Source organism: Lycorma delicatula, chromosome 10 (genome assembly GCF_047948215.1).
Source record: "Lycorma delicatula isolate Av1 chromosome 10, ASM4794821v1, whole genome shotgun sequence".
NCBI lineage: Eukaryota > Metazoa > Arthropoda > Insecta > Hemiptera > Fulgoridae > Lycorma > Lycorma delicatula.
The window spans coordinates 45,049,803-45,074,936 of record NC_134464.1 but is presented as its reverse complement, the minus strand read 5'-3'; the positions used below and the strand labels follow the sequence as shown (position 1 = coordinate 45,074,936).

The following is a 25,134-nucleotide window of genomic DNA, read 5'->3' as shown; positions in this document are numbered from 1 at the left end:
TTACTAGTAGACCCGGCAATGCTTCGCTATTACTAGATTTGGGTATACATATAGATTAAATGTAAACAGTTGAAAGTTTGATAAAACATTAAAAAAATCAACATTACGGAACTTCATAAAATTTAACTTACAATTTATCTCTATTTTCATTTCTCTTTTTCCTTGTTTCCCGCCCGTAAATCGGTCTAGTAGTTTTTTAGACCATATCGGACACACATACGATCATTGCTTTATATATATAGAAGAATAAAGTCTGATTGTTTTTGTTTCGTAAATATCTCGCCATCGCCGCCACCTAATGGGTATAGTTTTTGCAAAAAATGTTCTTTTCACGTAACTAATGTATATTCTGAATATGAGCCAAATCGAACCATAAATGCAATTTTTCCAAATATCTCGATCCCAGCGCAATCTAGCGGGTCCATTTTTTGCAGAGGTATTTCTTTCCATGTAACACATATTCTGAATGCGAGGCAAATCGGACCATAAATACAATTTTTCGAAATATCTCAACCCCAGCGCCACCTAGCGGGTCAAAACTAATTCAGAAATCTTCGCGGCCGTGAGCACAACTCACCAAAGTTTCATAGCAATCGGATAAATGTTATAGGAACGCATACGGAATAAACAAACCATTTTTCATTCTGCTGGCCGATCTATGCATTTTTAGTGTGTTGTTGCACTGATCGTGTAATATTAATGAATGTCTCTTTTCAGGCGTTTCTTTTTCTTTATGTTCTTGGTGTTTTTTTTAAATGTTTTTTCTGTGTTTATATTGTTGTGAGACTTGTTATCTTGAGTTTTTCTTCTCTTGTATTTGTATATATTGTGTGACCTTTTCTTAGTATGTAGTTTCATAATCTGTTTTGAGTATCATGATGTATGCTGATGTATCTTGTTTGCTGTAACTGATGTGTTTCTGTTGATTTTCCTATTATGATGCGATTGCACTATGACGTATGAGTGTGTGAGTGGGCGTGTAACCCTCCTTCCAGAAGGAATGCTTCGTTAGCGGTTCCAGGAAGGGTGGTAGCCAGGGGTGGCGGTTTAGTCGGTAGTGCGCAGGTTTACATACGCATATTAATAACATCTTGCGGCACATGTTAGCAAGCCCGACACTGCATAGGCGTCCGTAAATGGGATTACCTCTTTAACAAAAAAAAAGACCCGGCAATGCTTCGCTATTGCTAGATTTGATTATATATCTATAGATTAAATGAACAAAATGGAAAGTTTTCAAAACATTAAAAAAATAAAGGTTACGGAACTTCACAAAATTTAACCTTTCCCTTTTTCCCTATCCCATTTTCATTTTTACCATATTCCCTTCCCTTTACCACAATTTTTCATTTCCCTTTCCCACGTTTTCCCCTTTTCTTTTTTCAATTTTTCCCTTTTACCTTTTCAAATTTTTCCCTTTCTCCCTTTTTTCCCGCGCATCAATCGGTCCAGTAGTTTTTTAGTCCATAGCGTACACATTTATAGGAAACGGTGAAATGGAATCGTAAAATATTTAGTATAACGTGTTGCTTTTACGTTCAACATATAGCGCTGTTTTTAAAAAAAAACATATTTTTACTTTATCACAGGTGCGACATTTTTATAATAGTAGGTATATAAAAACGCGCGTATTCAAAAGCAACGTTGTGTCAAATTTTCAAAACAATCTGTGAAGAACTTTCGGAGATTTAAGATTTTGAACAAACGAACATTTTCTTTTTTATTTATGTAGATAAGATTATTAACCTGTAAAAATTTCTGAATTAAAATGAAAGAACATAAAATTTTATTTCACTAACAACGTTTGATTTTTTTTTCAATCGGAGGTTAATAATTATTAATAAATCAATATATTTAAATAAAAAAAAAAAAACGAGATGAAGTCTGATACAAACCGAAACTTCTCCTTCTAAGATCCAAATATTTCATTAATGTCCACATCAGATTTTTTTTAAATTACACAAATAGACAAAAAATATTTTTTTAATGTTTCTCTAAGTGCGATGTCATTTCTTGAATTGCTTTTTTGCGCACATTCAGATCTGCAAATACAATTTTCCTGTCACCCTTAGTTTTAAATAAATTACACTTCAAAAAAAATTAGGGAAAATATAGTTAAAATCTGTAACATTTATAATTTTGCATGGCCATATCTGTGTTAGAATGATTTTGCTGATGCTTTTCTTTCATAAATAGCCTCAGGCACATCCCGAATTAATGTCAAACATTAATCAGCTAGCATGTTAGTATTCCATTTCTCTTTATAGCGGCTTCTCATTACCAAAATGTTTTGGTGGAAACGTTCACTGTATTCGTCACTTATGTCCTGAGGTTGTCCGAAAGAATCCAGATGTGAGAGGAGGAAATGTATTTTCAGAGACATATTACTAACCATAACTCTGTATGAAGTAAAAAGTTGATTAACAGTATCGTGGTAATTGTCTGATTTTGTTTGCCGAGAAAACTTTTGCTAACGTCTTTAAATGAAGCCCAAGTGGCACCTTCTACATTATTTAACATTGAGTTAAATACATCATCTTTGATCAACTTTCTGATTCGAGAACCAACAAATATTCCTTCATTAATTTTTCTTTCGCTTACATTCAGAAATTTCTGTCCGAGTATAAAAATCTGAGATTATCCTTCTTCATTGTTTTTACATAATCTTTCATTAGTCCTAGCTTAATATGGAGAGGAGGTAAAAATATTTTTTTGGGTTAAACTAAGGGCTCATGAATAATATTTTTCTCATTTGGAGTTGTCTCGTTTCTTCCACTCTTTGGTAACATAATGTTTATCCCTAGCTTGGCTATCCCATTCGCAAAGAAAACACATGTAATTAGTATAGCCTAACAAAATAGCTATAACTTTCTAATCACAACATATGTTACAGCTATGTTTTTATAATTTATTTTTTCAAGGACATCTTTCATTACATTGTATGTCTCTTTCAAATTAATACCATAAGTGATTGGTATCGAAGGATATTTGTTACTGTTGGGTAGTAGAACCACTTATTATACTTGGATGAATCTATGAAAAGGCGCCAGTCCTCAGGTTTATGAACTTGTCCTAAATGCAACATAAGCTCATCAATATTTGTGCAATAAACCAAATTATTTTCATCAACAAAGTACTGAGAAAGTTCTCTTTGTCGGCTTAAAGCCTGGAATTTTTGAATTTTTTTTAAGTAAATGCAGTCCCTGCAGTCTTTATCATAACAGTTGAACTTGATTTTTTGAAAATCATTGTTGTCTTCATCAGTACTGCCTGATTCTTCATCGCTGCTTTTAAAACATACATTCACAGGTACTTCAGGAACTGAAATAATTTCACTGTGAGGTAGAGGCCTTATTGCAGATTGTTACTTTTGTTTAACAAGTGTCTGGAATTTCTAAAAAATGTAAACCTATTGTAACATACCCTTCATTGCAATCTGGTAAATTCACGGTAAATAAAAATTAAATCATAAAGAATTAAACCAATTTACCGTTATTCTGATTTTTAGATTTGTTTAATTTATTAGGAGAGCCTGGTTGCCATTCTAGATATTTATATTATTAATAATAATAATATACAATAGTTTATAATTAAATAACCAGAGAATTCTGACTGAAAAATGTTTTAGTTTTGTCAATTTCTTTTTATTGGTGGTGTATTATCTCTTAAAATATTTTTTGATCACAATATAATTATGACAACATTTTGAAACATAACATTTTAGTTTTTCCCTCTTTCTGAATTCAGTTTTCACTTGTGTGTCAATTCAGAATGTGAAGTAATGTAATGTTATTAATGCTCTGTTTTCTCTTAAAGCAATATAAAACACCAGATGTTAGTTGATGATCACACAATTTGTTTATACTGATTAAGGAAACTTTTGTTTTGCTGATGATACTACTTTCTGTGCTCATATTATGTGATTAGTAAGCTATTGTTTATTAAATTGTTTTGATTTTATTTTTGTGGGTAATAATATTTTTATTTTTGTTTTTTAAACTAAAATAAAAAGGTTATGGTTATTGTTGTTATTCTTTTCTGCTTATGTTATACATGGAAAGACTTCCGATTTATTTACTTGTAGTTGAAGGTTGCTACTGGTCTTGTTAATAAAATTTTATTTACAGGAATCTGCAACTGAGCCTAGTACTGGAGTTGGTAGATATCATAGTGCAGATGAAGTATGGATTTATGATACAGTTACTGATGTTTGGTAATTTTGAATTGAATTATTATATAAAACTTGCAATATTATCTTAGGAAAATAATTTAGTTTTAGATTCATTAATTATTCATATACCTTATATAATGTTTATCAAATGCAATCTAGCAGAATGTGTGATAAATATTTTAAATAATACTTACTCATTTTGCTGTCTTATTTCTTTTTTTTCCCATTAACACTTTCTAGAATATTTCTACTCCATGGTCCAAGTATTGGTCCAGTTACTCCAAGTAATTGGTCCATGCTGACCGATCCAGCGGTTGGTGAAAACATCATTCTACCAGTCCCATACAGAGTTATTCCAATGAGCGTGCACAATCTTGTCAAATAAAATGCTGTGGTCCATTTTGCAGTTGAGGAAAGAAACATGTACGCAGTATATCCAAATAAGTGACCTCTATAATGCTTACTTCATCAAAAACAGAACGGTCCATAAACTTGCCATCAGGATATTGCACAGAAAACATTTCATTTTGGTAATTATAAGAATTAATTGGGCTTTTCTGATCCCTAGATATTGGCAGTATGAGTGTTAACTTTCTCACTAAGATGAAATGTTGACTCATTACAAAACATAATATGATCAAGAAATTGATCATCTTCATGCTGTAACATTTCAGTTGTGAAGTCTGTACACACACATAGTCTGTAAGCTTCAAAGGATTGATGCTTTTATGGAAGTATGCTTTTATGTTAGTAGTTTCTTAAAACATTCTATAGTGTCATTATTGCAGCCTTAGTTTGTGGCTGGCCTTCCTATGCAGGAAAGACGTCAGTGTGTAAAGGTGTACGATGATATCTGTTTTACATTATTTCATGTATTAATTCATAAAAAAATTTTTATTATAATAGTAATGCTTATAATAAAGCAGTAGTAAACTTTTTATTTTAGAATATTATTAGGTAAAAATAACTGTTAACAATTTTTACATAGATGTGGCAGGAAAATTTAATGTTATATTAATAAACCATTCACTATATACAAAGATTTATTATTTTAAATATTGATTTATCAAATAATGTTTTAACATTAATATGAATATAACCTGATAAATAAGCTGTCATTTTTTAATCAAGAATTATTGAAGGAACAGGTTTGTTTCTCATATTATTTAAAATAATCTTAAAAGATTATTTATTATTTTTTAATGAATTGAATTCTTGGCTGATGAAGTAGTTGTTTGTTATTAAAAGTTTTTATTTGAGAAATAACAAATAAAACAGGTGAGAAGTGACTGTTATTTAAAATAATGTTTATTATTATATAAGTTTATTTTTGTTTTTTGATTCTAAGGCAAAGAAGTTTAACCAAAGGAGACATTCCTCCAAGAAGTTCTGGCTCCTGTGGGGTTATATTTGATAATTGTTTATATATATTTGGTGGTATGTATTTATGTAAATTTTTTATTTATTTATTTTTTGTCTTACTTATGTTTGTTTTTTTATTAATGATAACCTTAACAATATTTAACTTAAATTAGGTTTCATAATTTTTTTTTGTACATTTTCTTGTGATTTTTAGTGTTTAATATTATTAACTTGTTTTTATTACTGTAGGTAGATCTTAAGATGCGTTGAAATTTCTGCCAATTTATGTATTTCATGTTTTTCTGGTGATGCCTTGTTTTACTGCAGTCATTTTTTTATGGATTTAAAAACTTCTTTATAGTTTTTGCCTGTACTAATTTATAAAAACCAGAAATGAACTGCGTTATTATAGGTAATAATAGTGGTATAGAACTTCAAGAAAGCTATATATACATAATATGCCAATTAAATAATAGACTGCGTCTGCTCTGTGTTTTGTGTCGACATGAGAAGGCAAGATAAAATTATGGTTGGATTCACTAGAGTGTGCTCTTTGTGGCAAAAATGAGTCAAAAACTTGTCTAGGCTGTAGCTTCATGATTTATAGGAAAATAGTAACGGTCTTTCAGAGTATGTCTGCAATGATTGAATTTTAATTTAAATTAAAAATGAGTGCTCCTGGAACATTTAATATTCAAGTAAAATTCTACAGTGATAAATCTTTGTCTTGACCATGATAACCATCTCGATTGTAATCATCTTTTTTGTCATTTGGGTGACATTTTTTCTTGTTTTTGGAGATGAGTCATTATATTATGATGTTTGGCCGATTTCAATCTGAACATTATAGATTATTAGGAAAGATAAGAAAAATTCTGAATGAAGATCAGTCAATTTTTTATTAAAAATTGATTGGTAGTAATAAGGAATCTGAATTCGAAAAACCTGGATTAGGTAAAAGTTTGTTTCTGTTTTGTATCTTGTTTATTTAGCTTGGAACCACATTCATTAAATTTTAATCAGTGATAAAAAGAGAATTGATTGCTGCTTCAATTTGATGGGATTTTTGAGCACAATAGCATTCATTTATTGAATAACATTATTTATATTACTAGTAGAAGCTCCTCATGTTTTTGTAAACTTTTTGTCTTATGTTTCTAAAAGTTATTGGTTACACAAAGGATTTCGACTATGCACTGGATGATTTCACCAGTTGTATTAATATTTTCCTGAGAGAAACACTGTTGGAAGATATTAAATCTCCAATTAAGTAGCTTAAATCTTGCTGTTTGGATTACGTGGTTATCCTTATCAGATCAAGAGATGCATGTCTTAGTTATAGACATGCATTCCTTGATCTGTTAATTGATCTATTAATTAGTTGATCTATTAAGTCTCTGCTTTTCATTTTCAGTTTATCAATCACTACCTCATTTCTTTTTGCAAAGAAAAGATTTTTAGAGTTACAGTGGTATTCAAAACTTAACCTTATGATTACTGCCAGAATATCAAAAAAATTAATTCTTAAATTCTTATAGCAAAGTATTAGTTAGTTATTAAATGATCAAATATTTTTATCAAGTCTTTCTGTTATTGTTTGAGGTCGGCATAGGTTTGTCCCTATTCAATCAAATGTGAAAAATATTGGCTTTTACAGATACAAACATTTTAAGAGTGATGGTGATGTGGTAGAAAGTCATATATTTAGATTTCTTTAAAGCTTTTGATACCCTTTATTATAATATTTTATTGAAATTGAATAAGGTAGGTCCTGTAAAGACTTGATCAAATATTGTAGTTCTACCTGCTATGCAAAAAGTTTTGTTTGTGTATTTTTGTGTGCGAGCACATGCATGTGCATGTGTGTGGTCATGAATTTTCAGTTGTTTTATCATCAAAACCCTTTCAGATGTGTTGCTGGCTCATACCTTCGGCCGCCACTCTTGTTTTATCTATAATGATCTACCTGAATCTTTAAGAGTTCTCATGTATGATGTGAAATTATTTTGCAAAAATTCAATTTAGGATTGTGTTGCACTTAAGCACAAGCACTTAAGCATGATAAATAATTTTCTGAATAGTTTAACCAAAACAGCTTGAGTTTAACATTTATAAATGTAAAAACATATTACGTTTTTATAACATAAAAATAATACGTTTTTAACATATTATGTTAAAGGAATGCATTTTCTTTTATATTCTATTAATAGTAATGTATGATGATGTTTAAGGATTTGTACATTTTGTATCCCTCTCCTTATGCTTACTGAGTTTACTCCCTCATCTTAATTGGTACGTTTTTGATGATTTTTTCCCCGCAGTAACTATAAGCCAACTATTATTGCTTTTGGTGTTGACTGTGTGATGAGTAAAAAAGGACAGAGATGGATTGTTGAAAAAGCAAAATTGGGTTGATTACCATAAAGCCTTCCATCACAGTATGATGTTAGCTCTGGCACCCTTGATCAACTTACCTCTTTTACCCCCCTGGTGCTTGAGAATGCTTGTAGATTTATTTCACAAACATCAGGTAACCCAGTATGTCCCTCCATTCCCTGGTGGAATGATGATTGACAAAGCATGTTAAAGAAACGACAGCCGATAGTATGTAAATTTAACCACAGACCTACAAATGGTCATCTGAATTGTATTGTAAGGCTAGAGCAGTATGTAATCGGGTATTCATAAATGCTAGGAGAAAGTCTTGGAAGAATTACATAGACACCATCTCATGCACTACTCCCACTGTGTGGAAGAAGCTTCGTGCAATTCATGCATCACAGTAACAATTTATTCTCAGACTTATTCATGAAGGAGAACTTCTTACATCATCTCCTACAGTCGCAGCTAACTTGGCAGATTGTTTCTGTTTGCTGTCCCTAACTTCATCATATATTAACAAATTTCAGAGATGAAAGATACAGATGGTAACAGTACCATGGTTAAAAATTGTTGATTTGGTCGATGGATATTAAATGCTCCCTTTACATTCTGCGAGTTGTCCCATGCATTAAAAAACTCACATGACACCTCAGGGGTATTCCACTTTAATTCAGCAAGTGATCAGTGCATCACTATTTTTGATTTTGATGATATTTGGTGTATAACTACCCACCTGGTTGTGGCAAAAAAAATTTTTTTATATTTTTAAAAAACTTTTTCTTGAGTAGTATTTTCTAACTTGCCAACAGGTAAAATCAGCCATTTTCGGCACTTTTCCCATGAGCTGTAGCAGTCTTATTTTACATCGTACAAAGGATCAAAAATGGCTTTTTGGAAAGAGTAAATTCATCTCAAAATTAATTTTGTTACATAACCAAATCTTGTAATGTTTACTGAATTTACATTTAAAAGTTGTTTTTTTGTCAAATTTTGGGCCCAAAATAAATAATGAACGGCTTAAGGTAACAAGCCTGTTTTTTTACCTTTGAACTCTTAGGTACTAGTAGTACATAAATAAAAAATAAATTGGACTGTTACACAGTGTCTTCATTAAAAAACATGGCCGCCAAATCATATGATTTTGAAAATGTCTCATTTTTGGGGACCAAAAACCACATGTGGGACGGTTGACAAAAATCTGAAATTTTTACTGGAGTAAGTAATTTTTATGTACTTAAAAACCATATAAAATTTATTTTGTTATTCAAAGGGGTTGATTAGTAATGAAGCCAACAAAACTGCTAAAAACACTGTTCCCTTTGACTAACTATCCAAAAATAGTGATGTTATGTATTTTTTTCAGATTATAAAAATTACAATTAGAATGAAAAAATTGATAATTAATAAATAGTCAATTACAGAGTGATAAATAATAATTACAAAATTATAACCAAAAATACATACATTAACAGTTGTTCAGTTCACTTTTACCATATTTTACTCATGCTAATGGAAATTTTGAATAAATCTTGCACTTTTTTTGTAACAAACTTAACTAACACAGCTTAGTGCTTCTGCTATTTTTTTATTGACTAGAACTGATAAGTCCTCATTCATCTTTGATGTAATGTTGTGTCCTCTTCCAATAGTTGATAGAATAAGCTCTGAAGGCATGAGAATCTTTAAAATATTTTCCAGTTGAACCCATATTTGATTTTCCTTCAATGATTTCTTGACTGGCGTACCAGGACCCTGTGGATGGAAAAAGTGAATTCGATATTCCTTTTCATTTTCATGTATTTTGACGTAAATGACTTCACCTAACTACCACTCGCCATCATATACACAGCAGACATAATTTTTACATTTTGGCTTTGGTAAACCTATAAAGCAATCAGAAATACTAATGTTCTTGTGTACCAATACGAACGTAAATGTTTCTGATTCAGAGGTTGCCCGGTCTTTCAGAATACTTTTCTGACTTGTTGGAACATAACTGTGAAAGATTCTTGTTTCTGGGACTGTTGTGATTACTTGATAACGAGAACTGAGGTATTCTTCAGTCTCATGAACATATTTATTAGAGGAGAAAATAAATGTTATATTTTTAATATTGTCTTTGCAATAATTATACATTTCAGATGGTGTAACAATTTGATTGTTGACCATTTGTGTTCACTGCAACTGCCAACTGATGATACACCACAACCTTGTAGACTGTCTGTTATGCGGCATTGCATTGTAAATTTAAATTAGAAGCTAACATCTGAGATATTCTACTCAGAAACAATATTCTACTCTAGGAAACAATATGATGATGCTATCAAATATCTTGTTTCTTAAAACTGGGCATCTGTATTTGGCTATTTAATAATTATTGTAATTTTGTAATAATTTAATTTTTTTGTTGTAATATTGTATTATTTTTGTTCTGGGCAATGTTAATGCAAAAGCATTTTTTGCCTTCCCAAAAAAAAAAAAATTGTTTGATTGGTAGAGCCTCTCAAATGTTTAATGTATTTAATGTTTAATTTCATAATGGAGAATATTTGTTACTAAATATATTAGTATAATAAATACACTTATTAAAAGTGTTCTGGAGTTTCATCTCTAGTAAAGAATCCGTACTTAGTAATGTCATGTTAAAATAAATGGTTATAGAATAAAGTTTTTACACATCTAGAATTTTTCTTCTAGTAATTTAAGAATTTTAACTGTCATTTATTTAAAGTAAGCTGTGATACAGTCCTTGCTTTTGACTCAATTATTAATAATTGTCTAGAATTTCCTTATCCTTTTTTTAAAGTTAACTTTTTAATTTAATCAAATAGGAGCATCCATTTAGATTTTATTTATTGTTCTTTGTGTAAAAATTTCTTATATTTCGTCATTGTTATACTTTACTGTATAGGATTTAATGTAAGGGATGATTTTTTGTTTATCTTGTATTATCTTTTATAACTTTAAAAATTAATGCCTGTCATTAGTGGCAATTTTGCTGATAAATTTGTATTTATCTATTTAAGTAACATAGTATATTTTGCTTGTTTATGACTGTCACTTTTTAAAAATGGTAATAGAAAATTATTATGAATTTATTTTATTAATTTAGCAACTTTCAGATACTAGTAACTTTTCTTATAAAATCCCTTTTTTGTACTTTATGGGGTGGTTCAGAAAGTTCACGGCTTGATACAGAGATACCACTAAGAGGTCCAAATGGCGATTTGTAGTTAACTTTGCTCTAATAAAACACTTATCATTTTTTCGGCAAAACAAAAAAACAAATATTATCCAAACGAAGGCCATGGCCAGACTAATATGTCTACAGAAACTGGGGTGGCAACAATCGAAAGAGGAGGGCTTCACACTTCATAGTTGTCAGTCGTATGAATCTGGCGTATGCAGAGTTCTTCTGTAGCAGCATTAGTCATGTTATTTAATAGCCACCCTTGTGTAGAATAATATGCTTGGCATATAGAGTTCTGTGTTTTTGAATATCTAGTGAACTCTTTTGTCAGTGCTTGGATATTTTTTGAGACTTTTTTTTATTAATATAATTTAAATATGATATTTTATATAAATATTTTTGAATATAATAAAATTAAAATTTGTGAAAAAAATTATGCAAGACAATCGATCGATAATAAAATGTTAAAATACAATTTAATTCTGGAAATGCAGAATATAATGCATGTTCTGTAATGATATGTTTATAAAATTTGCAGCAATACTTTCAGAAAATTTGTTTATAATTAAATAAAATGAAGATAAGTTCAGATTATCTGAATAACATTCAGATTTCTGAATGTTTTCTATTTATTTACTTTTTTTTGTAGGTTATCATGTCATTGGTGTTACTGAAGTTGGTAACTCAAATCATTTATTTAGATTAAATTTAAATAATTTTATATGGGAACAGCTGCTACCTGAAGGTATTCCACCATCTCCTTGTGATAAACTTGTTTGTTGGTTTTACAATGAAAAGTAAGTTTTTTTTTATTATTTCTAGGTTATCAAATATTTCTTTTAGAATAATTGAAGTTATTTCTTATAATATCTATGCCAGATACTAAATTGCACTGTTGAGGTAGAAATGGGCTTTGAAGTGATTTATGTATTGTATTAGGGATAGAATAGAAATGCAAAGTTATATTAATGTATTATTGATGATTAGTGATTTGTATAATGCTGACCTCTGTGGACGAGTGGTAGTGACTATGATTTTCATCTGGAAAGTTATGTAGGAGTGACTTGACATTATTCATAAACTACAAAATTCATTTTTCATTCGTCACCAGTTTTGTGATTAGAAATAGTTTAAAATTATTGAATACAAGCATGTTTTTGATTTGTCGCTTATATACGTGATGTAAACAGATGGCGCTTGTTAGCTCAGTTAATTTCAATCAATAGTCAGCGTTTAGCAATAATAGTTTAGTAATTTTGTTGTTAGTTGTTTCTGTTCTTCCATTTATAATGAGTGCTGCAATTTGTGATCCTGCCAACTCTTTGCTGAAATTCACTGGCAAATTTGTGACATTTATGAGCCAGATATGAGTTATGCCATAGTAAGACAATGGTCTCATTTATGTCAAGAAGAACGAATGAACGTTCTTGATGAACAGTGTAATGGCCAGTCATTGGTGATAACAAATAATTAGATTCAAAAAGTTGACAAAGAAATTTGAGCAAACCGGCACTTCAGCATGTCATAACTGTCTTTGATGTTTTATGATCTTCAATTTAAGAAGTTATGATTGAAAAATTGAATTTTAAATAACTGTGCGCTATATATGTGCTGATAACAGACACACATAAGAAAAAAAAATATTGCTGAAGTGCATGAATTTATAGTCTGATTATCAAAGTATTTCTAATCTCAAAATTACAGTTACGAATGAAAAATGAATTTTGTAGTGAATGAAAGCCACCCCAGAACCTTCTAGATGAAAGTTACAGTCAGTATCACTTTTCCATGGAGGCAGGGGTTATATACATAACTAATCACCAGTAATATGTAAGTGTAACTTTGCAGCTCTATGCGATCTGAAATACAACTAATAAATCACTTTCAAAGCCCATTTTTACTTCGACAATAGAGTTTAGTATCTTGTATGAATGTTGTATAAAATAATTACAAGTATTTATATAAGCTAGTGAAACACTATGAAAAATGAGTTTTAAGTTGAAGGCAGCTATGTAGAAAAGTAGTTCATCTTTTTCTGTTTTTGTTGATTTTTTTTTGTTTTTATTTTAAAACAGAACCTACTTTTAAAACTCACCTTGTAATAAGAATATTTTCTGTTCATTCACATGAAAAAAAAATTATTTTATTTTTTTATCTATTTTGTTTTGGGTTGTCATAATAAGAAAACATATTTATAGCTAATCAGTTTGTCAAAAAGTGTATTTTTTTAAAACAAATTCATGTGCGAAGACAGCTGCATTCATTTTGAGTAAGGTTGAGTACAAATGATTATCAGAGAGTTGATCTATCAGCTTCAAGCAAAAAACATACTGTATAAAAAGAAACAAAAAAGGGTAAAAAGAAAATATTTTTACACCACATCCTTATGGACTATGTGTTACTATGGTGTTGCATCGTAAATTTAAATTAGGAGCTAACATGCAAAATACTCTAAGAAACAATTTGATGATGCTATTGATTATCTTGTTGTTTTTTAAGGCCAAGTATCTGAATTTGACTTTTAATAATTATTGTAAAATGTTTTTGTAGAATTGTATTACGTTTCTTTCAGGCAATGATAATGTGAAAGCATTTTTTGCCTTCCAAAAAAAAAAAAAAAAAATTATGAGGAGTAAAAGAAATTCACATGTTTTTACAAAATTCATGTTTTTCGTACAAGGGAGAATTTTATTTAAGACCTTTTTTTTTTTAGTGACTAATTTTGTGTAATTATTTTTTGCTCCTTTAGATTACGCCGTAATTACAATAATTATTATTACTGCATATTTATTTCTAATTAACTCCTATTTCTGTTTTATTTATTTTTTTAAGGATATATTTCTTCGGTGGTTTTGGGCCAAATACATATCCAAATAATTCAAGGTATTTATATATTATGGACATTAGTACTGTTAATTCAGATTGGCCTGGACGAGGATGGAATAATCAATTTGTTTGTTATAACATAGCAGCTAATAAATGGGAATGGCCTATAACTCATGGTCCAGAACCTGGTCCACGAGCTGCTCATGCAGCTGATATAACTGGTTCATATGTTTACATGTTTGGTGGTAGAACTGGTTCCATAAGAAATAATGAAATTCACGTTCTTGATATGAAAACTATGACGTGGAGTGGCAAGTGCGTAAATTTCAATTAATCATTAGTATAACTTTATCCATTGAACATGTCTTTATAGTGTGGATCATGTGTCTTGTGTGACTGGTAATAGCAATGTTACTCTTTGCTATGAGTAATTCTTAAAGTAAAATTGCTTATTTTTTATTTTCTTAATTTTCAAAAGTTGTAGTTGAATTGGTGTTAGCTTTATTTTTATCATTATGAAAAGTGAATCTGTTGTGTAATAATTACAATCATATTACACTTTCATCACCAAAAAATTTCAACATAGTGTTGTATGATTAAAAAGACTCCTAAATTATATAGGTCTTATTAAAATTAAGAATTTAATAAAAGTATGTAGTAATGAAAATTGTTTTGTAAATTAATGATTATAAATTAATTAACGTCAAATAAAATAAATTTACAGTAAGTACTTATTTAGTATAAAGTTAAAAAAAATATTGAAAAATATTTAAACCAAAGAGAGATAGAACAATAGAACACAAAACATATATTTCTATTTTAAGAGGTGGAGGTTAAGTTTTTGAAAAAGTTTTTTTTATTTGGATTATTTATATTTGCATTGCAGGAACAAATTTTCCCTAAAATGCCTCTGAAGAAAATTGAAATTATTTTTTTTTGTGATATATCCAACCCATTAATGTATTTTGAAAAAAAAAAGGTTAATACAATTCGTGCCCCATATATGGAAATATTTGAGCCAAATATGAAGAAATAGTTCTGAGATATAAGGCCAAAAGCAGTGCAATTTTCAAATGTAGAAAACATTCCAGTGTTAAAAGTCAGTTTGTGATTTCAATCTCTTAATAATGAGAAAATACACATAATAGAAAACAGCAACAGAATTATAATTTTTGTTCAAGTGGAATTTAAACATGATTGAAGAATTAAGAAAATAATACAATTAAAACATTTTTGTTTAACAATATATATTCTTGTAGTAATACCAAAACATGGTTAATCTAAAAGATTACATAGCAGCAGAGTAGTTTAAAATTAGGTTTAAAACATTCATCTCTGTAGTTTTAATTAAATTTTATAAAACTGCATTCAGATGAAGCAAAAATACTTCTGGAAGTATTAAAATATGGATAAAAATACAAAGATAGTAATTGAAAAAATTAAAATTGTCATAAAAATTTATGCATGGTATACATGTTATCCAAACAATGGCTTCTGCTTTATGATTTAGACATAATTAAAAAAAAAATGTAAAAAGAAAGTGATTATGGTTCAAAATCATGCTCTTTATTAAAAATGAAAAAAATAATATTTTTGAAATTTTATTGCTGCAAGGTGGATTCATCAATTTGAAATTATTTCTAGATTATCTTTTAAGTTATATATTTCCTGTATACTTTTAACAATTAAGATATTGTTGGTTTCTAGAGCATTATATTTTTAATAATTTAGAATTGCTAAAATGTTATTTCAGTTTGAAGCCTATGTCAAAATGTAGTACTTGGCCAGAAGGACGTTCGTGGCACAGTCTCACATTTATATCACCTGATACAGCAATTGTATATGGAGGTCTGAGTCAGCTTAATGTTGTATTAAGTAAGTAATTTGTTATTTTTTGTTGTTAAATTGGGTAATTCTTTTATGAATGAATAAAATTAATTGTAAAGTCGCCTAATAAAATATAACATTTGAGGACCTGTAAATTGTTAGCATCTTTAATAATAAAAGTGTGTGTATATAGTATTTGGTATCCACCTCAGATTTTTTTTATGATTACAGTGTAGACATTAAATATGTATACACTGTATTATTATTTTCATGTTGAATAATGTATTTTAGCTGGCTTTAAGCAGTATTTGTATTGATTTATAGAAGTATCCCCATTAAAAGATTTTTAACTGTTATAAAATTTATAAAAAATTATGATTCTTGTCCAAAAAGTAAGGAATGTTTGGTCTTGGCATGTGTCTCCGCTCCTGCCAGCCATTGTAGGCTTGTCATTGAACTCCCTCCATTACAAGCTCATTGTGAACTAAACTGCGATGCTGTTTTGTATTCTGTCAGCTGTTGAATATATTTTGCTTAATTAATGAAAAATACCATACCACTTGTAAAATGTAAAAAGATTATTTTCTTCTATACTGATCTCTTCATCCTTATGTTTAATCATATATTTGATTATATATTAAACAAGTTTGAGAATCTATGTTTATTAAGAGTCAAATGGGAGAAAATGATGGAGATTCTCAAGAAGATTGGAAAGACAGAAGGCTAATTAAAGAATTATTTATTAGGTAAATAGCAGTAATGATAGTAAGTAAAAATATGACTGGCTGGGTGAGTCTAGATTGAGTTGTTAAACAAATATACTGCCTCTCACAGACACTGTTGAACACTTACGTTGAAGGTGTGATGAGGAATACATAAAAAAAAGAAGGAATAAGTATAGGAGGACAAAAAATAAGATGCATAAGGTTTGCTGATATGTGTTTATTCTAGCTGAGAATTTAGTGGTAAGGACAATTGAAGAAAAAGTAGAAAGAGTAAAATATTACAGATATTTGGAGAGTATGAGAACAGAGGACAGAAGATTACAAAGGAAATATAGCAATGGCAAAGGAAGCCTTCAGGAAGAAGATGAAATTATTATATAGTAAAATCTAGACTTATGAGATGTGGAAGAGGTTAGCCAAATGCTGTGTACGGATTGTGTTGTTGGATGGAAATGAAGCATGATGATGAAGAGTGAGAAGAGCTGGATTGAGGCTTTTGGGATGTGGATATGGAGAAGAATTGAGAAGGTAAGATGGATGTATAAAGTGAGGAATGAGGAAGTAATGGACAGGATTAAAAAAAAAGCACTAAGCGGGAAGTACACAAAAAAAAGAAACTGGTTAGAAAATATAATTAAAGGAAGTACATATCAGCATTGGAAGGATCAGTGGAAGGAGATAAGAAGGGAAAGAATGAAGTAATAGATGAGGTAAATATTGAAAACTTCAAAGGGTTGAGGCGCTTCAGACCTGTGGATGGTGACAGAACTGTGGCATAAGGGGCCTACTGCTACACAGATCACCAGATATGGGATTCTACTCTCAGGCTTTTAATATTTTCAAAAGTATGCACGTAATATAAAAAAATAATCTTGTTTTACTTTTCCATTAACATACTAAGAAACTTTTCCCCCAAGCTTTTTGATGAAAATAAAAAAAATTAATAACTTAGGAAATTTTTTGAAGTATTACTATCTTAGACTTGTGATGACTTCAGCTTTAACTATAACTAACTTTAACTGCAGGGTGATTCACATGGTGTTACCAGCATTTTCTGGGCTCAATCTACTGGTGAAAATAATGAAAAAAATTCATGTAGACATTGGTCTGGAAACACTCCATAAGCGAGTTACGGCTAGCGAAAGATTTCACCCTGATTCTTGGGCAAAGAGTGAAATAAAACCATACTGAAATTCAAGGAACCCAAATTAAGTGGTAAACTTAATTTATGGTTTTTGATCTGACAGATTGAATAAGACAGGTTTCAGAACCTGAGTTATGGTCCTGAAACCTGCTTTATTCAGTAGCTTTCGTAATAGTATTCGCCAGTCATTTTTGTAATTTCTAATGTAAAACAGAAAAATTGGTTGTGTAAAAATATGTTTTTATTTTATGTTTATAATTCAAAACCTTTGTTAAATAACATAAATGTGTAAGATCTATCATCAAAACTTGTAGAGAATTTAATTCTGAGAAAATTGATGTAAAAGAGTAAAAAACATATGTTCTAAAAATAGTCATATATTATAAAAAATAAAACAAAATATAAACATATATTAACAAAAAATAATTTTTTGTTAATTGAACATTACAGGAATAATCAAATATTTTGTGTTTATGTATGAAAACAGTTCAGCCTGTCAAATTAAAGAATCAACTTCATATTATTTGAATATTCATGAATTTGTAACATTTCTCCAGGGTATCTATTTCTTTGTTATTATTGTTTCTTTCTAAAATTACTTTTTTTAAATTTTTGTGATTGAATGTTTTATCAGTTGTTAGGAAATTTATTTTTCTCTTTTTAAAACTATTAGAGCTCAGAAAATATCTTCTTGAACAGTCTGTTGATTTTTCCTGTTTAAATTTGACTCCAGTCATTAAATTTAATAAACTTTATTTGATTTTGTATTATTATTGTTTTTTTTAGTCTATACATTTGGCTGTATTTATTTTTATTATGTTTGTAATCATATTAATACTGTTTTTAGGGATCTCCTTGAGTAATTTATTTTTTATTTGTTTTGGCATATTATTTTGCCATTTATCATTGTATTCTTTAAATTTAGTTATTTGTTTGTGATTTATTTCAATGTTCAGTTTAATTTTACTGTTGTTTGTGAGTAAATTCTCTGTGTATCAAATTATATGTATTAAGTTTATGCATAGAAGCGGTGTCTGTTTTGTTAAACTTTGAAGAGCGGTTAATTGTTTAGTTATGATATTACATGGCTTTCTTTAAATATCTGTAATTACTTTATTTTATGTTTTATTTCAAATATAATATCCAGACAATCAGATTTTCTACAATTTTCTTTTTTGTATATAAGTTAAAATGTTATTCACATTAAGATTAAATTCTGTTTTGATTTTAAGAAGTATTGTGTATCAATATCTTGTGTAATAAAAATGCGTAATCCATGTTTGTGACTCAAAATAGAATATTGTATTTGTAAAGCTTTTGAATAATTACATTTTAAAATTTTAATGACCAAACTTTAATAATTATTATCTTACATGTAATTGTGATAGTGGCAGGTATACGTCAGTGGTTATGGTATTTAGAGTTTAGTGAAATATTTATATTGGTCTGTAAAACAGTACAAGCAAGGCTTATAACTGGTTGAAGTGTATTCACCATGAAAACAAATTTATAGGTATGAAAATTATCTAAGCTGGATATCATTTACTATGCAGTTAATAAAGTGCAGTTCATGAATTCTTAGGAAATTGATTAGCTATTTATCTTCAAATTATTAGATTTCATGATCTGATCTGAGGATAAGAAGAAAAATTAACTGGGCATTGTGATCCATGTCTTACAGTTAAAAAAAATATAGTCAGTGAACTTAACATTATCATACAGTATTTAAAATTACTTTATATTTTTTTTTTTAGTTTTACAGTATTAACTTAACAGGGTTACTTTGGAAGTTACTGTAGACTGTAAATCTATATATTTGTCAAAGTATTCTCTGGAATTTCCAGTTCTACAGAGAATATACAGCAAATAGTTTGCTTTCAATTGATAAATTTTGCACTTTGTTGGTGCAGTCAGTGAAGTGCAACATAGACCTGTAAGTAATGTTATTAGCACACTAACAAAAAAATCTTACTTTATTTCTTGTTCTCTGGTTATATGAAAAAGGAAACTTTTTGGCTAATATTAAGTAATGTTAACTGTAATTCAATAAATTTGAACATATAATTTGTTAAATTATTGTGCACCACGCAGCAACTCCACCAGGTATGTGGTCATGTATTTTCTCCCATAAATGTGGAAACACTTACATTCATTTATTCACAAAAAATGAATCTGCTTTGTAATAAGGTTTCTGAATTACAGTGACAAAAAAATAAATAAATAAAATAATTGAGCATAGGCTAATTTGGCCATGATTAACTGACCATACAAAACCAAAACCCTGTATACAAAAACTATAAAAATCAATGGACTACTTGCTGTACTACTTAATATTAATATACGTATTGTTACATTTTAATAACATTAGAAACATGTTAACAGTGTGTTTGTGTATGGGAAATTCATACATTAAATAAGTAATCTTTATTAACATTTTGAAGGTGATTGTTGGAAGCTGACTGTCAAATCAAAATTTTCATTAGACTGGCAGTTTTGTAAAATGAAAGAAGCTGTACCTCTATTATGGCATAAAGCTGTGTATTTTAATAAAAGTAAGGAGATTTATCTGCTTGGTGGTTTTAAAAAGTGCATCCTAAGCCAACTACTGTCTTGGAGAGTGAGTCAGCTGTACCTCATAGTAGGAATACTGCTTTATTTTTCATTATGTAGAATTAGTATTATTAATTACATCTTTTTTTCTTTAAGAAATTTGAACTATTTGTTATTTCAGCAAGTCTTTTAAGCTAATTTATTTTTCCGATGGTCTTTCTTAACCTTTTTCAATATTGTTTGTATCAATTGTGTATGCTTATAGTGCACAATATATGAAACAACATCCACTAGTGCCAGGTTGTTTGTATATGGTAAGTACTCAGTTCTATTTGTGTAAATAGGTCTGGACTTTGAATTAGCTTGCTCCATATTAGAAAATTCACAAAAGAAAGAAAAAGCAAAACTTCCTTGAAGAGGGAGACAGTAAGATAGACATAGAAAGAGGTCCATTGAAGCTGTAACTGGTAATGAATCCTAATCCATGATTGCAAGAAGAAAACATTAAAATTGATTTTATTTATGCCTCACAAGTCACTTAAGTGGTTGACCTTTTCAGAACTGCATTTTTTCCATTAATTTACTGTAAAAAATTATTTTTCTGTTTGATGATCAAAATTTAAGTGTGTTTTATGTTGATGCCAGTATAATGATAAAATGCATTTTTTTAGTGAATTATTCAGTGATTGTAATTAGATTTCAGAAATTTTTATTACCCAGCAATTGGATGAGTGCCAAAAAGGTTGGGCAAATACATGTCTTAGGCAAATACCAGGAATCAAGTATCTGCAGAAAAAACTACATTTTAATTTAGTTTCACTTGAATAATTTGTTTGTTAGCTTGTAGGGAGTAAATTATTTACTATAAATGGACTGAAGTGCCAGATAGTTGTGAAAAATTTTTATTTTCCTTACTCTGTGACTATTATTATCATTGAGAGAGTACATAGCCTCTCTCAATCTGTTTAAATATATTTTAACTTTAGGTCTTAAAAATTTGATTTGTGTTTTAAATCTAAGAGAAATTAAATGATTTTATTTTTATAGATAAAAACAATTTAAATTTATTATGTACCTGATTTGTACATATTTTATATGTTTATTTTTTATTAATGCTTTTTAGCTAAAATGGGAGATAAATTGTCTTGCTGAAATGACAATTACTAAAGATGGTTTATTTTTCAGATATTTTTTATCATATGAGATTATGAACTGTAAAACCATCTTTATTTTGCTTTGAAAATTTATAATATTTGTTTTATTCGTAGATTTTTTAAAAATGTATGTTTATTGGTAGTTGTTTATAATTTTCCTCCCTCTAAACATAGTATAAACAATAGAAAAATATTTAAGTTGAAAACTAATAAAAACATGCATAACTAACCTCAAAAGTCATCTTCAGAAAATTCAGAGTTATGTGTCAGAGGTTGTGTGTCTGGCTTTCTTTTTCTGTTTAGCCGCCTCTAGAACTACCATAAAGTGTTTCTTCAGCCGATGAATGTGGATGAGATGTATGAATGTAAATGAAGTGTAGTCGTATGTAGTTTCAGGTCGACCATTCCTGATATGTTTGGTTAATTGAAACCCAATCACTAAAGGTCACCGGTATCCACGATCTAGTTTTCAAATCAATATAAAAGTATCTTTACTAGGATTTGAACCTTATAACACTCGAGTTTGAAATCAGCAGATTTGCGATGATGTGTTCACCACCATTAGACAAATATGGTCGGTTATGTGTCTGGCTCCCAGTGCAGAGAACCAACTTATCTTGTTGCTTTCAACAACAATTTATGATTTGTAGTCCAGATTGAGTCAACAGAATATGAATTCGGCTAGATGACTGACTAAATGGTGCCTCAGTTTTCAAGATTTGCTTGAATTTCATACCACATTCTTTCTATCATTTGTATGTTTGAATCATAGAGTGTTTAACTGTTTGAGGTTTTCAAAAGTTAGAAAAACCTGACACTCTAATTATACTATGGCCAGGTAACACTTTTTATTGTCAAGATAAATATCTCCAAAGATCCAATCGCTATCAATGAGCCTGCTTTTCTTATATTTCTGTGATCTTTATTTGCTTCATCTATTTTAAAAAGTTACTTCTACCCCACCAATCAATGACTCCTATTATCTCATTACACAAGAGATCTTGACGCAGTGGTTTCATTATAATCCAAAATGCAGCAAATCAATAAACCTGTGTTTTAGTTAAGATGGAGAAACAAAGTATTTTTATTTTGTGAAATTGTGTTGTCACATTTTTTATAAATTTTTTCTAATGATAAATATTGATTCTTTTGTTCCAACAAAATGCTACCCTTTCATTTAATGTCACTTGATTTCCAAATTCCGGCTATATATTTGATATTTTGCTAAAACACTGGCCTTATAATTTCCAATAAAACAATAAACTGTGGTCTACACAGAAACAGTAAACTGTTTTAAGTAAACTGTCATTCATTGCAAAAAAAAAAAGTCTGATCGTATGAACACAAAGAAACCATAATTGCAAATGAATTACATGATCCTCATGTGTTGGTCTTGGTCTTCAGATTTCCGATAAAACAGCTTGCTAGCTGATAGTGACAATCTGTTCAATTCAATGCTTTTCTGATTATATAGAGACCTTATTCCTTATCAGTTTTGTAAACAATTTCATGGAATATATTTCAAAATCAAAGATTAAGAGGCTGAGGGAAATAGTAAACAATTATCTGTTGTATCTCTGGTTTCAGCTTTGTCATTGGTTTTGGCTTGCTTAGAAAGTTTAATTTTTCTTTCTCAGTTTTGCTTCTTCACATTTATTTTTGTAATTTAATTATCAGAAATCCTTGAAAAGTATAGGTCTTTTACTGAATTACGGAGTTAACATTCATGTCAAATTCTGCTTTTATTATATTATTTTTTGGTATTTTCAATTTAACCCTAATTTATATTTATAGATTGATCAATTAATTTATTAACTACTTTATTTTTTATAATTGTAATGTACAATTATTACAATATTTTGTTTATTATAAATAACTATAATTATTTTATTTTATTAATCATTTTGTGGATTTTGCTGAAATTGATAAATCATATTTTATATTGTTCATCTCCTACATTGGCTATTTTTTTTAAGATTAAAAAGTTTTTTAGTGTAGTATTCTGTATTATCCTTGAGTATTACCAGAGTACTCAATTTCATTCCAGTTTTACACATTTTATTGAAGTGCACTTCAGTATTTCACAATGCATTCAATTAGTATTTCTGGAGTTATCCAAATTTTGCATTATGAAAGAAGCTTTGTCCGTAGAATAATTTTTACATTTTTATGGAGAAAATATAGTTTTATTGATTATTAAAACTATTTTGTGTATTATAGTGTAGTTTTCCAACTTGTCTGTTTTCCCATATAAAACAAATTGTGTATAAGTATATTTAATAACTGAGTTATTTAAGACCCATTTAAATACTCGAAAGAATGAAGTTGTTTTCATGTAAATATAAAATACGGTTGGACCTTGTCTTTATAACTGTTTTACTGTCATAGCAGTATTGATCCCAACATTTTTTTCCATTTTATTTTTTGTTGAAATTATGAATTAGTTTATAAATATTGTTGACTCATTGCAGAATGTAGTAGTGCCGCCTATGCTTTTCCTTTGGAAAATTCTTGGTTTGAATTCCATTCAGGATTTTTTTACATTGCTTTTAATTTATATTTTTTAAACAGGAACGAAATTATCTAATCTGATTGGCTTCCCAGATTATAAAGTTACTGAAAAAAAAAAAAAAATGTTATCTTTGATTAGAACTGGAAAATTAGTGTTTTTATCAGAGAAAAGTGTTAGTTTTCTTTTATTTCACGTCCAAGACTCTGATGTTAGCAGTATAATGTTTTTCTTTTGAATTTTATTTAACGATTTTTCATAGTTTGGTAAATAATTTAATACATATTGATGTGGTATCAAAAAACTGTTAATTTTGTGTTTGGTTTAAGCTTCTTAGTTGATATTTATTATTGATAATGGACTATCAGTTGGATGTTGAAGGCGTTATTTTCATTCAGTTATATTTGCTTTTCGGAACTTTTAAACATAATTGATAAAAAAATCAGCTGTTACATATAAATATATATATATTTTTTGATTTGAATTAATTCTATTATATTTTTTACTTTTTTATTAGGTTATACCTCAAAAAACGAAGATACTGTTTGCAAACATTATAAACATTTATTCCGGGATAAAATACTTCCTGTTTCTCTTTAAAATTAATCTCAATTACTATGTTATTTGTTATCACAGATGATTGCTGGGCACTGAAAATAAAGGAACAATGGGATACCATTAATTGGAAGTTGTTATCATTACCGTATGATCATGGTGAACCTTGTTGTGCTCATGCAGCATGTTTTTTTAAAAATGAAAGGCTACTTTGTATACACTCAGGTGTTACTCAGCCATTTTATGAAACTATCATTAAACTTCAAGTAATAATTATTATTTTGTTATGTTTGAAGAGTTTGAATTCATTCCTTAATATCACTAATAAAATATAAGATGTTTTCAAGCATATTTACTCTATAAATTTGTATTTACTAACAAAGTATATAAAGAGTTAGAATGTATGTTTCATTTTGTTAATCATATCTATGCTGTTTGCAGCTGTTGTTGCTCGTGTAATTAGAAGTCACCAGTGATACTGGGCCACCTGTTTTTGTTACAGGGTAGCTCTTTTTTCACACTAACACTGTTCATTTAAATTTATTTAAATATACTTTTTACATATATTTAATATGAAGGTTTAAGTAACTTTTTGGGATGGTGATTATAGCCAGACATTTATTTTGTGTTCTCTTTTTTTGAGAAAGTTATTCAATTATTACTTTTGGTTTTTAAGAGATGAGAGTTTTATATAGAATGAAATTTTTATAGTTTTTATTTTCATAAGATTTAATTCATA

General features: G+C 28.9%; 1 protein-coding gene across 5 annotated transcripts in view; it reads left to right on the top strand.

Annotated features, from left to right (window-relative positions):
- LOC142331096 (kelch domain-containing protein 1-like) overlaps positions 1-25,134 on the top strand; it is a 65,184-nt gene that overhangs the window by 7,037 nt on the left and 33,013 nt on the right. For 3 of the 5 annotated variants that reach the window (XR_012757885.1, XR_012757886.1, XM_075376765.1), the window contains exons 2-7: positions 4,128-4,213; positions 5,520-5,608; positions 11,755-11,902; positions 13,938-14,246; positions 15,685-15,806; positions 20,069-20,265. Coding sequence is in view for 3 of the 5 variants with exons in the window: in XM_075376765.1 (XP_075232880.1) it covers positions 4,128-4,213; positions 5,520-5,608; positions 11,755-11,902; positions 13,938-14,246; positions 15,685-15,806; positions 20,069-20,265 (951 nt within the window). In the remaining 2 variants the exon portion in view is untranslated. Of the gene's footprint in view, positions 1-4,127; positions 4,214-5,519; positions 5,609-11,754; positions 11,903-13,937; positions 14,247-15,684; positions 15,807-20,068; positions 20,266-24,476; positions 24,662-25,134 lie in introns of all 5 variants that reach the window. The other 2 variants (XM_075376767.1, XM_075376768.1) reach the window with 2 other exon arrangements.